This window comes from Urocampus carinirostris, chromosome 8 (assembly GCF_059441175.1).
Source record: "Urocampus carinirostris isolate Australia breed hairy pipefish chromosome 8, RoL_Ucar_1.0, whole genome shotgun sequence".
Lineage (NCBI taxonomy): Eukaryota > Metazoa > Chordata > Actinopteri > Syngnathiformes > Syngnathidae > Urocampus > Urocampus carinirostris.
Genome location: NC_142356.1, coordinates 7022446 through 7037413, shown reverse-complemented (window position 1 = coordinate 7037413; position 14968 = coordinate 7022446). Strand labels below are relative to the sequence as shown.

Below are 14968 nucleotides of genomic sequence, written 5' to 3'. Positions count from 1 at the left end.
GTCTTCGTTGTTTGCATTCCCCTTTGTCCTTTTAGCATTCGTTTTTGGTTGCACAATTCCGCGCCATCCAGTGGTCAAATAATCCACGCTGTCCCTTTAATCAAATAACAAATGATGATCACTCCTGTTTTGGTCCCGTCAGGTTCTACATCGGCTGCGATAGATGCCAGAACTGGTACCACGGCCGCTGCGTGGGCATCCTGCAGAGCGAAGCCAGCCACATCGACGAGTACGTTTGTCCGCAGTGCCAGTCCACAGAGGACGCCATGACTGTCCTCACCCCGCTCACAGAAAAGGACTACGAGGGCCTAAGGAGGATCCTGCGCTCACTCACGGTGAGTTGTCTTTCATCTATCTCAGGGATGTCAAAACTTAGGCTAGGTTCACACTGCAGAGCTTGTAGGAATACCCAAACACTAAAAGAAAGGTTCGCCTGCTGTCATGTACAGCGTGCGTTCCCTTTTTTGCCTTCGCCTCCTTTTAGGTATGTGATTGTGACTTTTCCTTTTGTATTTTTCTCTGCGTGTCTTGCAATTAATTTAGTATTTCCCAAATAGCTCCTCCGTTTGCGTGCGGGCTCACAAAGGTTTCCTGGTTAGCTCCGTTAGCAGTCGGCTAGCTCGCTAGCCTGGCACGCTCATTGTTTTTATCCCTCGGATGGTTTGGGGTTAGTTGCCGTGGTAGTGTTTTGTTGTTGGTTCATGGTTATCCTGGCTTCTTACTGCATGTTTTCGAACAGCCACCCTCCTGTTTTTCCACTGATCGGTCCCAGTTCACCCTCTATAGTATCCGGCTAGCCTGTTGTGATCATGTGATATATTTACGGCAGGGTTAGTGTTTGTTGTCGTGGCAGTTTTTTGTTGTTGGCTCCCTGTTATCCTGGCTCTCTACTACATGTTTTTTTCTCGGCCAGCCTCATGTTTTTCTGCCGATCGATCCCGGTTAGCCTTTTTTAGCAGGCGGCTAGCCTGCCGTGTCCTGGCTGTTTTAGCCCGTTTCAGCTCTCTCTTTTCGACCCATTCTACCTGCCCGCCATTTGATGTACCATTGCTGCACCCACCTGTGACACATCACCTAGCCACTGTCCACAAAATCTACCAAAACTTGTCCTAAAACACTTAAAACCGGGCCGGATTAAATGAGTGCTCCATCTCATTGTCATTTTCACAGATTCCTAAAATGTTTGTTTTTTCCCCCTCTCAGGCACACAAAATGGCGTGGCCCTTCTTAGAGCCAGTAGACATAAACGACGCCCCCGACTACTATAAAGTCATCAAGGAACCAATGGGTAAGCAGCGCTAGTTTTTTGTTTTTTTTTTATATGCAAAAGTGTGTCCCATTCTACCTTAATAGTCATATTTTGGAGCAGCTTTTAAATGAATTGCCTGGCTTTATTTAAATAATGTAACCTCGTTTTTATTTATATATGTATTTATAAGACAGTTTAATTTTTTTGGGATGGTTTCAATGGGATTCAACATTTGAGGAACAAAATGAAATTATAGATTTTAGAAGTCTCAAAGGGATGCACAGACCACAGATTATTGCAAAACACAGACTTATTATGACAATATCCCCTGATCTAAGACTTACATGAGGGCAGGGGAGAACTCAAAAACCTCAGTATAGGGAAAATGAAGAAACCTTAAGAAGGGCAAATGAGGTAAGCCCCCTTCCAGGATGACCAGGCTGCAGTGGATGTTGCATTAACAAACAAAACTGATATGGAGTTGTTGTTGTCAATTTTGCATTTTTCCTACATTGACTTCCTCTTATCTGTGAACTCTTCCACTGCATCAAAAATGTGCATACGCAATCTCGACTTCCCCGACAGTATTATTAACTTGCACAAAAGGCTCACTATTATTAAGGTAAGCCGAAGCCCTCAAACCTGCGGATTTCTTCTTGGCTCTTGGGATCTCGAACAGACCAGGATTTCCAGAGCGAAGGCTCCGGACCGGAACATAGGAGGAAATTCAATATGAAAGATATGAGGGAGCAAGTCCACGCATGATTTGGTATTCTACTAGCAGAACCTTCAAATGACATCTTAAGCTAACAGGGTGCCAATCAATGTTCCCTCTAATTTTCCTTACGGGTCTGAGCGTTGACACAAAGTTGGTGAGCAGCGCTTGAAACAACAGTGAGCAACCATAATCCCAAGTGTGGCAAGATAATTAATAATCAAATATGTCCAAAACTTGACATCAAGTTACATTTTGCTGAGTTTCCGTCAATGCAAAATGATTTTTCTCTTTTGAATGAATTGACTCATGTACGATTACCTACAAACCTCGTTTGTTCTTACAATTCTTTCACAAGATATCCATTTCTTTTTATTTCCTGATATATTTTGTCGCATAATATTAACATTTTTGGGGGCTTATTGAGTCGGTTGTAAGATACAGAACTGTACTTAATCACATTTTTGAGTGGAAGTACAGTGTTGGCAACAAGATTCACTTGATATCAATGGAAATTATTTGAATGCAACACAAACTTTTTCTTCTTTTATCCATGTTTTTTTTTCTACTTTTTTTAAAAAATTCTTTTAAAAAAAATCTCATTGTGTTTATTTTTTCCGAGCTGTTACTTTTTTCTTTATGTTCTCTATTTACTTTTTTCCTACATTTCTTTCTGTTCTTTTTTTTCTGGCTTTTTTCTAAATTTTTCCTTCTTTTTGCTCTTTTTATTTTTTTTTTCTCAGCTTTTTTACTACTTTTTTATTTTGGTATTTTTTTCTTTTTTGTTCTATTCCCCCTTTTAAGTCATTTTGTGCATAATTCTACATAATATTTGGTCATGTTGGGATTAAAGAAGCAAAAACAACCCGAACAGCCGTTAAGGACCCAGAAGAGCCGGTTCCTTTTAGTGAGCCGAGCCGAAGAAGCCTGTTCCCCAACACACTCTACTAACTACTCAACTTCATTCTCCTTCGACTCGACTTCAAAATACCGCATTTAGGACACAACGTCAGGGGAACCCGTGAATTTTTACCCTCATGCACTGTAACTTTGACTTGAGTCGCTTCTTAATTAGTAATTTTGAGCCCTTATATTTGTGTGCTGGCTAGATTTTCTTGTGCGAGCAGTGCGCAATTGCGCACGCGCGCAGCTTAGAGGGAACACTGGTGCCAATGCAGGTTAGCTAAAATCGGGGTCATGTGATTTTCTACTTTTTAGAAAAAACATTTGATTTATTTATTTTAAACTCCCTTGTTTTTGTGGGTTTTTTTTTCAAATGAAACCACTCGTTTGTGTTCTGCACTTAGAAAAATTAAATAAATAAATCAAATGAAATAATAAACAACCCAATAAACCAAGCAGTGGATTGGGCCACTCCAGACCCATATTGTGCCAATTTTCACACAGCGTCGCCAAAAATAAGTCCGTCATTGAAAATATCATCCAAATATTTACTCCCATGACTGCTTATATGGTTTAATGAAGGGAGTTCCAACTCTCATTTCAATTTGCTTTTTTGTTTTCTCTGAAATTAGTCCTTGGCTTGTTTCCTTCACTGGATGTTTTATAGTTGTTGTTTTTTGGGGGAAATGACTGACTCAAACATTTTAAACCTTCCGTCTGGTCGGAAAGGAAGACCCCCCTCTTGGATCAAACCAACCTCTGAATTTTTTAATGAGTTGTACTTTTTTTTTCAACATTTACACAAACAAACCCTTAATGGGATCTGACCAACTCCAGCTATTGGTCCTTTTCAGCCGCTGCGGGTGAATCCCGAAATACATCGGTAGTTCAGGGTTTGTACGGGTGCTTGAAATGCTTGAAACGCTTTGTGTGTTTAAGGTCAGGAAAATGCTTGAATTTTGGGTGAAGTGCTTAAAAATACTGTATTTTCTGCACCATAAGGCGCACCGGGCTATAGGGCGCACCCCCAAAAAATAGTTTTTGGTCTTATATCTTCCATAGATAAGGCGCACCGGATTATAAGGCGCTACAATGGGAACGTCGACAAAACAGTCAGATGATTCAGTCCAACTGATTACCCCCTTAACATTCCCAAAGCTTGCAAAGACGCAAATACGTGTCGAGAACACGTGCGGATGCGGTGTCCGTACCATTTCACTCAAATGCATCGTTCCATCATTCGGAAGGTTAAAGTCTTGGGATTCAAGAAATTCCAACCATTCCTTAGTTTCTATTTTCTTTTTCGCTCGCAACTTTACTGTGCTTATGACAATTAACACTTGGAATTGAGTTGAAGTTAAAACTAGACACTCCATTCCATCCATTATCTGCACCGCTTATCACAGAAACATCGAGTTCAGTCTGAAACAAGATACAGGGATAATATATAGCCGGAGTAGCTCACCGAAGTCGTTGTGTTCATAATAATGTGCAGCCAATGTCCTCTTATATCCGTGAGGGTAGTAAATCCAGGAGAATAAAATATTTACAAATACAGAATAGAAAAAAATGCTTTCTCTATGCCGTCAGCCACGTGCTATACGCATTCATCTTTGCAGGCTTTGTTTTGCCCCTTTAGCCTATCCGAGCCTGTAAATGATAAAAAGGATCCTCCCCTTGACCTCCGAATAACTTTAGCCAATAGTGATCCATTCAAATGATGATTGACACATTGGTTAGCCAATGAAACGCCGGTAAATAAATCCCACCATACACCGCGGACTACTTGGCGTTCGGGGGGAAATCTAGTCGGCGGCTGCAAGTTAGTTGCAAGACTTTGCGAATTAATTTTGTTCCATATATAAGGCGCACTGTATTATAAGGCGCATGGTCAGCTTTTGAAAAAAATAAAGGCTTTTAGGTGCGCCTTATAGTGCGGAAAATACGGTACTTGAAATAATTTCCAATGTTGTATTTTCTGGCAGTCTAATTCGATAAATCACGCTTTTTTATTTGTTGTAAAAATGACACAGATGGTGGTTACAGTCCTCATTATCAAGTAGCCATGTGAAGCGTTACTGCCCCCTACTGTCGCATCCAAGAGCTAAGGTTTGTGAGACTAGCGAGGGGATTTACAGCTCTTTTTTGAGAAGCGGCTCTTTTGACTCAGCTCACTGAGAGGAGTCGCGGGTTTTTGGCTCTCAAACGACTCCTCAGATTTGATTTTTTTTTTAGTGATACATTAGCTATAATAATAAAATATCAGACACTAAATTATTTAGTAATTCGTTATTTCTAATGTTTGTCAAGGGATCCCTGAAAAACACATGAAATAGGATTTGAAATATTCACAGATCTACAAAAAAATTTACATTTTTACACACTGAGCGGATTTAGTCGAAAAACAACACAAAATCAATGTAGAGGCAAAACAAAACCCATTATCACCTAACACTTATAGAACCCTTTCTGTTTTTGTTAGGAAGTGTGATGTATCCAAGCTGCGCGTGCATTGTTTAGGCAGAATTCATGTCAGTTTATAGCAACCCATTAAACACAAAAAGATAGATAGGTACAGCTCAAAATAGCGCAAAGTAGGTGCTTGCAGCAAGATAACGACTTTGATTTAGTCATCAAAAAACATTCTTTTGATGGCCGCTGGATTCCTTACTTTAAAGGTACTGGAAAAATAAACCAATTGGCCTTGAAAGTGCTTGAAACGTGCTTGAATTCGGCTATGAAAAGGTGTATGAACCTTGTAATGAGATCTGACCAACTCCAGCTATTGGCCCTTTTCAGTCGCTGTGGGTGTATCCCGAAATACATCTATAGATCAGGGTTTGTACGGGTGCTTGAAATGCTTTGTGTTTTAAAGGTCAGGAAAATGCTTGAATTTTGGGAGAAGTGCTTAAAAATACTTGAAATAATTTCCAATGTCGTGCAAAACAAAACCCATTATCACCACACACTTATAGAGCCCTTTCCGTCTTTGTTAAGAAGTGTGATGTATCCATGCTGCGCGTGCATTGTTAAGGCAGAATTCATGTCAGTTTATAGCAGGGGTGTCAAACTCGTTTTAGCTGGGGGCCACAAATGCTATAACAAATCTCACGGGGGCCGGACTAGTAAGTTTTGGAGAAAGAGAGGGAGAAAAAGAGACAAAGAGGTGGAAGGAAAGAGAAAGCGATCAACAGATAGGGAGAACAAGGAAGACAGAGTAACTGAGAGAAAAAGAGCAGAACTGAGATATGAATGGAGAAATAAAGAAAGAAAAAAAGAAAGAATTGAAGAGAGAGAGATAAAAAAAAAGTTAAAAAGAATGAGAGAAGTGAAATGACAGAAAAAGAAAGAGAGTAAGAGTGAGCAGGGGGAAAAGAGAGACAAAGTCAGGTGGGAGAGAGATCAAAAAAGGGGAGGGAAAAAAGACGGTGAGAAGGTAAGAGAAAAATAGAACGAAAGAAAGAAAGATAATTACAGCGTAAGTTACAGAGAGAGGAAATAGAAAGAGAAAAGAGAGAGAAATGGACAGTGAAAGATGAATAGAGAAAAGAGAAAGGGAGAAAAAAAAATGTAAAAAGAAGAGAGTGAGAGAGAAATAGAGAAATACTACCACAATTGTTAGCAAGTGTTAACTGGCTTGGGTGACATCCGGTGGAAATATTTAAAACTACCACTCTTTTTCCTCTTGCACTTCTCTCACTATTGTCTTGGGGGCTAGATTCAAACTATTGGTGGGCCTGATCTGGCAAGCTGCGCGTGCATTGTTAAGGCAGAATTCTTGTCAGTTTATTGCAACCCATTAACACAGAAAGATTATAGAAAGCGGAACAGTTATGAACAGCACAAAGTATGCGCTAGCAGCAAGATAATGACTTTGTTTCAGTCATCAAAAAACATTCTTTTGATTGCCGCTGGATTCCTTACTTTGAAGGTAATGGAAAAATGAACAAATTGGCCTTGAAAGTGCTTGAATTTGCTATGAAAAGGTGTACGAATTTGAAATGAGATCTGACCAACTCCAGCTATTGGCCCTTTTCAGTCGCTGCGGGTATATCCCGAAATACATCTATAGATCAGGGTTTGTACGGGTGCTTGAAATGCTTGAAATACTTTGTGTTTTTAAGGTCAAGGAAATGCTTGAATTTTGGGTGAAGTACTTAAAAATGCTTGAAATTAATTTCCATTATCACCTAACACTTATAAAGCCTTTTCCGTCTTTGTTAACAAGTGTGATGTATCCAGGCTGCGCGTGCATTGTTAAGGCAGAATTCGTGTCAGTTTATAGCAACCCATTAACTCAAAAAGATTATAGAGATAGGAACGGTTATAAACAGCACAAAGTATGTGCTAGCAGCAAGATAACAAATTTGTTTCAGTCATCAAAAAACATTCTTTTGATGGCCGCTGGATTCCTTACTTTGAAGGTAATGGAAAAATGAACATATTGGCCTTGAAAGTGCTTGAATTTGCTATGAAAAGGTGTACGAACCTTGTAATGTGATCTGACCAACTCCAGCTATTTGCTCTTTTCAGCCGCTCCAGGTGTTTTTTTTTTTTTTTTTTTTTTTTTTTTTTTTTTTAAATTCTAAAGAACCGTTGTGTTTTTCAGATCTTTCGACCATGGAGGAGAGGTTACAGAAGCGCAAGTACGTGCGCCTGACGGAGTTTGTGGCGGACATGACCAAAATCTTCGACAACTGCCGATACTACAACCCCAGCGACTCGCCCTTCTACCAGTGTGCCGAGGTCCTCGAGAGCTTCTTCGTACAGAAGCTCAAAGGCTTCAAAGCCAGCAGGTGAGAAAAGCGCTAAAAGACATCATTGGGGGGAAAACAAAATCCGAATGGACTTTTTCGCGTTAGCCAATAGCATCGATACAGTGGCTAGCTTCACTTTGCTAAATCATTGAGCAGGTAATGCTCGTATCACAGACCTTAACCGCGAATGCTAATGCTAACTAGCACTGTGACTACAACTGCTAGCCGCTAATGCGCTAGCGGATAAGGTTAATTCCGGCAAATTTGGATTTTAAAATTGCTCAATTTCACTAAAAAAATGAGTTGCCAAAAATATATATATTAAAGCCATTGTATATATTATATAGTGACCCCTAGTGGTGTGAAAAAAAATCAAGATTTTAGGTTTAGGAATGTGTCATAGGATATGGCGTGCCTAGCAGCCATTTTATTACTACGGAAGCCCGAATGACCATTTAGCAAATTGCGATTTTTTTTTTTTGCACTTTAAGGCCTCTTACCATCCACCTCTGAGCCTTTTATGCAATGATTGCTGAGATTCAGGCATCTTCCATTTTTTTCCATGGTTTCCTTCTCTAGCCATTCGTGTTGGCCACTGTAAGCTATGTCAATGTTAGCTGCTCCTGCTTTGTCCTTCGGGTTCTTCGCCTTCCACAGTTGTTTGTGCATGTAAATGTTGCAGAGTCCAGTTGAACAGTTATCTTTGACGTTTTTTTCCACTGTTTTCTTGTCTAGCCACTAATGTTAGTCGGGCTGCAGGCTATGGCTCGCTATAGTTGTTGCTAGATGCTTCGTGCTTTGTCCTTCGGAGTCAGTGGTCTTCCAAAGCTGCTCGTGCATACAAGTGTTGTTGAGGCCGGTGATACAGGCATCTTGGACTTTTTTTTTTTCCACTTTTTCCATCTTTAGTCACGCATGTAGGCCACTTGACTGTCGACTTTGGCTCTCTGCTGTTCCTATCGCCAGCCTCTTCTGATTTATCCTTCAGTGTCACTCGCCTTTCACAGTTATGCATGGTAGACAATGTTTCTGTGTCCTTTGATCTAGGCATTTTGGACTTTTTCAGTTGTTTCCTTCTCTTGCCACTCACGTGAGCCACTTAGCTGTAGCTGTTGGCTGCTCCTTCAGTGTCATCTGCCTTCCACAGCTATGCATGCTAGCAAACGATTCTGTGTTCCGTGATTTAGGCATTTTCAACTTTTTCCGCTGTTTCCTTCTCTTGCCACCCACCTGAGCTACTTAGCCGTAGCTGTTTGCTGCTCCAGCTTTGTCCTTCATTGTCACCTGCCTTCCACAGCTGTGCATGCTAGCAAACGATTCTGGTTTCCGTGATCCAGGCATTTTTGACATTTTCTACTGTTTCCCTCTCTCGCCACTTACGCAAGCTACTAAGCTGTAGCTGTTAGCTGTTAGCTGCTTCTGCTTTGTCTTTCTGTGTCACTTACCTTTAACAGCTGGGCATGCTAGGAAATGTTGATCTGTTCCTTGATTCAGGCATTTTTTTTACCTTTTCTTCCACTATTTCTTTTCTCACCACTCTTGTGAGCTACTTAGCTGTAGCTGTTACCTGCTCCTGATTTATTCTTCAGTGTCACCTGCCTTTCACAGCTGGGTATGCTACCAAACGTTGCTGTGTTCTTTAATTCAGGCATTTGACTTTTTCCACTGTTTCCTTCTCTTGCCACTCACGTGAGCCGCTTAGCTGTGGTTGTTGGCAGATCCTGCTTTATTCTTCGGTGTCACCTGCCTTCCACAGCTCTGCATGCTAGCGAACGTTTCTGTGTTCCGTGATTCAGGCATTTTCGACTTTTTCCGCTGTTTCCTTCTCTCGCCACTCACGTGAGCTACTTAGCTGGAGCTGTTAGCAGCTCCAGGTTTGTCCTTTAGTGTCACATACTTACAACAGCTGGGCATGCTAGCAAACGTTTCCGTGTTCTCTGATCCAGGCATTTTTTACTTTTTCCACTGTTTCCTTCTCTCGCCACTCATGTGAGCCACTTAGCTGTAGCTGTTAGCTGCTCCAGCTTTGTCCTTCAGTGTCACCCGCTTTCCACTGCTGTGCATGCTCGCAAACGTTTCCGTGTTTTATGATAGGCATTTTTGACTTTTTTTTTTTCACTGTTTCCTTCTCTTGCCACTTCCATAAACCACTTAGCTGTAGCGGTTACCTGCTCCCGATTTATCCTTCAGTGTCACTCGTCTTCCGCTGCTGTGCATGCTCGCAAACGTTTCCGTGTTCTCCGATCCAGGTATTTTGTACTTTTCCACTTTTTCCTTCTCTTGCCACTCACGTGAGCCACTTAGCTGTAGCATTTAGCATCAATTCAGTTATTTTACAGCTAGGCATGCTACCAAACGTTGCTGTGTTCATTGATTCGGGCATTTTAGACTTTTTTTCCCTCTGTTTCCTTCTTTAGCCACTCACGTTCACGTTTAAGCTGCAGGCTAGGTCCGGTGGTATCTTTCGGGCTTCTGTAGTCTGCCCTTTAAATTCACAAGCTCCATTGTAAACGCCCTCTAGTGGTGAATCATTACACACGGTCCCTTTACAAATAGGAATTTATGACTTACTATCGAGAAGCCTTCCTGTTTTCGGTCGAGGTTATTCTAGTCTTTAAATTCCGTTTTTGCCATTTCATTCCTGCTCCAACGTTTCGACATACTGCCCCTTTTTACACACTGTCCCTTTAAAGACCGGCGATAAAATCCAGAGCATTGGATGATATTTTTTCTGCTTTTCCTCATTTTTGAAGGAAGGCGCAAGGTAGGTATTTGACGCCTCTCCCTGTCTCTGTTTCTCTTGCAGATTGTGATGTCAAACTCCTGGATGCCAGGGTCACACTTAAAACACCAAAAACAGACTCGCTAAATCGAAAAAAACCAAGAGCGGCGGCCATGTCGGTCACACAAAGCGGAAGAAATTCCGTCCCGCTAAAACAGAAACAACCGTCGAAGATTCCGAGTGTTACTTTCGGACGATTTTCTTCCATGTTCTTTTACCAACATGGCCGCCGGCTCCGCATCCGAACGTCCGACGCACTGGCATCCCAAAAAACACGTTTTTTTTTTCTTTCGTTTTTCTTTTGGTTTTGTATTTTCCCTAGGAAATATTTTTGTCATATTGTAAAGCTTTTAATAAAAAAGAAGAAAACAAGGAGACCAGCAACCGTTCTTCCTCTCTTTCAATCGGAACTCTCAAAAAAACGATCATTAGATTAGGAATCGGACGATCGATCGATCGATTAGTCGTCCTGAGGCGATGTGGTTTCCAGGAGAGAAGCGGACGTTCCCATTGGACGAGCCAAAGGGGATTTTGGACCAATCGATGGACTCGATGAAAGTCACGTGCTTCGAGATCGCATAAGAACAGGGCAAAAAAATGGATGCATTTTGTTATTCATACTCTTTTGATGACAGTAGACCCCCAGGATATGACATTTATCCGTTCTGAAGTGGGGATTGCAAAGTGAAATCGCCTTATAGCGGGGGAAAGGAACCTGTCCAAGTTAGCTAATTTGTTCGAGACCCCCGGGACCACAGATAAAACCATTCAAATAACATATTAGTTTGTAGTAACTAATAAGTACTACTAAATAATATTTATATAAAAAAAAGCTCGAGCTGGTCTAGTGGTGTAGCGGGTGGATGCATAGTGGAGGCTGAGACTTGCCTCCAAAAAGATTTCCTTGCCTTAATCACCTCCTTATTTTTAATAATAATCCCGATCAATTGTTTACGGACATATAACTTAACAAGGGTCAGCCAATCGTATTTCTGGATATTTGCAATCTTCTTTTTATGGTTATCATGTTTTATTATGTATCATGCTTCTTTCTTTAGCATCATTGCAACTTTTAGTAACCACAGCAAATGAATCCAGTACAAAAACTACCGTATCGTATCATCGACCCGCAAAGCACACGAGAGTCTGAACTGAATGTAAAAGAGAGGCATTGTGGGAGGGAGTTCAGTTGAGGTCGCTGTATCCTGGGGGTCTAGTGTATTTGGCTTCTCTCATTTTTAACATTTTTTTTGTGTGCGCAGTAATTGTCGCACTGGGGAAACATGTATTTCTTTAACATAGTGGAATCCCTGCCTCGAAGTCGCCGCCGCATTTGTCTGTCATCTTGCTGCCACGCTATGCTCTCAACTCTGGTTTTCATTCGCAGTAGAGCACAGGGGTCCAACAAGCGGCCCCCGGGCCGGATTGGGCCCATTTATAATTTTGAGCCGGCCCGCCTGACAACACTGAGAGAAGCGCAAGAGAAAAATGAGCTGCAGTAATAAATATGTCCACATGATGTCCCCCAAGCCAAGCCCCACCCGCAAAGCAACTATAGTAGTATTTCTCTCTCTCTTTCTCTCTCCCTGTCTCTTTCTCTCTTTTTCCCTTTCACTTTCTCTATCTTCTTCATCTCTCCTTTCTCTTGTTTTCTCTCTTTTGCGCTTTCCTTCTTTTTTCCTCACTTTCTCTCCTCACTTTTTTTTCACACCTTTCTGTCTCTTTATCATGCTCAGTCTTTTTCTCTTTCTTTCTCTGTCCTTTTCTGGTATTCTTTTGATCTTTCTCTTCCTCGCTATCTTTCTCTCTCTTTCTTTCTCCCTCTCTCTCTATTGTGCTCTCTTTTCCTTTTACGCTTTCTCCCTTTTTCTGTCTCTATTCACTCTCTTTATCTCTCTCTATCCTCATCTGAATTTTCTCCCCCTTTCTGTCTTTCTCCCTTTCTCTTAAACCTACCCTGAGCTAAGATTAGACCATACAGTGCCATCTAGCGGTCAAATGTCCGAATTTTAACTGTTTCACGGCTTATTTTATTCTCCAAAACCTTGGGAATGGTTTTGCATGTTCTGCAAAGAAAAAAACGGTCCAATCAGACGGTTCCGTTAGTTATTCCTCCCCCTTTTGTCCATTTTAATTGCGCATCAGTCACTTCCTGCAGCATACTTCGCTTGGATCAACTACAATTATTAGACACTTGGAATTTCCTCTCGTTAGCTTATTTCGCTGAGGTGTAGGGGGAGGAACGATTCAAGATATGACCTGGTGTTTCTGCCTACGACAATTGTTTCAGGCGGGGGCAGAGCTTATTTCTTCTTCTGCCCTTTTGTTGTGGCTAAATTCCAGATCATGAATTCCCCCCAAAAAAACCTTTGGAGAAAGGTCTTGCAAAGAAAAATATGGTGAAGTTACTTATTCCTCCCCCTTCTGTCCATTTTTGGGGGCATCAGTCACTTTCTGACACAAACTTTCCATAGATCAACTCCCAACTATTGGACACTTGACATTTACTCTCATTAGTTAATTTCGCTGAGGTGTAGGGGGAGGAACGATTCAAGATGTGACTTAGTGTTTCTTCCTTCGACAGATACTTTGTTTGAGGCGGGGGCGGAGCTTATTTCTTTCCCTGCCCATTTGTTGTGGCTAAACCCCAGATCATGAATTCCCTAAAAAATGCTACGAAACTTTTGGGAAAAGGTCTGGCAAGTCTTGCAAAGAAAAATATGGTGCAGTTACTTATTCCTCCCCCTTCTGTCCGTTTTTGGGGGCATCAGTCACTTTCTGATGCATAGTTCCCATAGATCAACTCCCAACTATTGGACACTTGACATTTCCACTCATTAGCTCATTTCACTGAGGAGTAGGGGGAGGAACAATTCAAGATATGACTTGGTGTTTCCTCCTACGATAGTTATGTCGTTTCAGGCAGGAGCGTAGCTTATTTCTTCTTCTGCCCATTTGTTGTGGCTAAATTCCAGATCACGAATTCCCCCAAAAAACTTTTGGGAAAGGTCTTGCAAAGAAAAATATGGTGCAGTTACTTATTCCTCCCCCTTCTGTCCGTTTTTGGGGGCATCAGTCACTTTCTGATGCATAGTTCCCATAGATCAACTCCCAACTATTGGACACTTGACATTTCCACTCATTAGCTCATTTCACTGAGGAGTAGGGGGAGGAACAATTCAAGATATGACTTGGTGTTTCCTCCTACGATAGTTATGTCGTTTCAGGCAGGAGCGTAGCTTATTTCTTCTTCTGCCCATTTGTTGTGGCTAAATTCCAGATCTCGAATTCCCCCCAAAAACTTTTGGGAAAGGTCTTGCAAAGAAAAATATGGTGAAGTTACTTATTCCTCCCCCTTCTGTCCATTTTTGGGGGCATCAGTCACTTTCTGACACAAACTTTCCATAGATCAACTCCCAACTATTGGACACTTGACATTTCCTCTCATTAGTTAATTTCGCTGAGGTGTAGGGGGAGGAACAATTCAAGATATGACTTGGTGTTTCTTTCTTCGACAGATACTTTGTTTGATGCGGGGGCGGAGCTTATTTCTTCCCCTGCCTATTTGTTGTGGCTAAGCTAATTCCCCCCCAAAAACCTTTGAAGAAGGCAAAGAAAAATATGGTGCAGTTACTTATTCCTCCCCCTGCTGTCTATTTTTGGGGGCATCAGTCACTTTCTGGTGCATACTTCCCATAGATCAACTCCCAACTATTGGACACTTGACATTTCCTCTCATTGGCTCATTTCGCTGAAGCGTAGGGGGAGGAACGATTCATGATACGAATGTTTTTCTTTTCCTATTTCTGTACACAAAAAATGGAATGGCTCATCACTAAAAAGAGAAACTTGTACAGATTTGAATTTTTCACAGATGTACATAATGGAATGTATTTGCTCTTGTTTATTTGTTAGTTGCCCTTCATATTGAAAGCGGTAGAATGAAATCTATTTTTTTGAAGGGAGGAACAAATAATAGTGATCTTATGATACATTGCATTTCCTGTATTATTTATTCCTAGCGATGAAGTCATTTGAAATGTTTTTTAAAACATTGTTTCAAGACATGTAACCGCAGAGAGAGAACAAAAACATTCTATGTTTTTAACGACTTTAAAAAAAGAGGTTTTTTTACTTAATAGGAAATTGTAGATAATAAAGAAGTGTTTTTGACACTCGGTTCCATTGAGTTATTTATGGGTTCTGGGGAAAATCAATGCCTCAAAAAATGTATTTCTGTTATCTAAATTACCCCTTAATGGTTTTGACATTGGATTAGAGATGTGATTTGACTTGAGCTGGTTCAGCAGAGTAGCAGGTGGATGCAGCCGGGGGGAAGGTAAGACCGACTTTAAAACTTCTACTTTCGAGGATTGCCATGCACCTAGAAGATTTCCTTGCCTCCTTATTTTCAATAACAGTCCTGCTCATCGATTGGTTACGACCGTATCCCTTAGCGAGGTTAACGGTAAGTGTGCCTTCTTCATTCTCTTGTCATTCACAAGCTTTGTTTCCATGGTCTTCCTGCTTTTCCCTTTGGCGTCACTCCAAGCCTCGGGACT

The 14968-nt window shown here is 41.2% G+C and overlaps 1 protein-coding gene across 4 annotated transcripts in view; it reads left to right on the top strand.

Moving 5' to 3' along the window:
• Positions 1 to 14572, top strand: part of LOC148360595 (nucleosome-remodeling factor subunit BPTF-like) — an 83246-nt gene extending 68674 nt beyond the window's left edge. For all 4 annotated transcript variants that reach the window (XM_088341467.1, XM_088341470.1, XM_088341469.1 and 1 more), the window contains 4 exons: positions 143 to 335; positions 1204 to 1288; positions 7477 to 7663; positions 10431 to 14572. In XM_088341467.1, the coding sequence (XP_088197593.1) occupies positions 143 to 335; positions 1204 to 1288; positions 7477 to 7663; positions 10431 to 10437 (472 nt within the window). In that variant the 3' untranslated portion in view covers positions 10438 to 14572. The remainder of the gene's footprint in view (positions 1 to 142; positions 336 to 1203; positions 1289 to 7476; positions 7664 to 10430) is intronic.
• Positions 14573 to 14968: the final 396 nt, after the last annotated feature.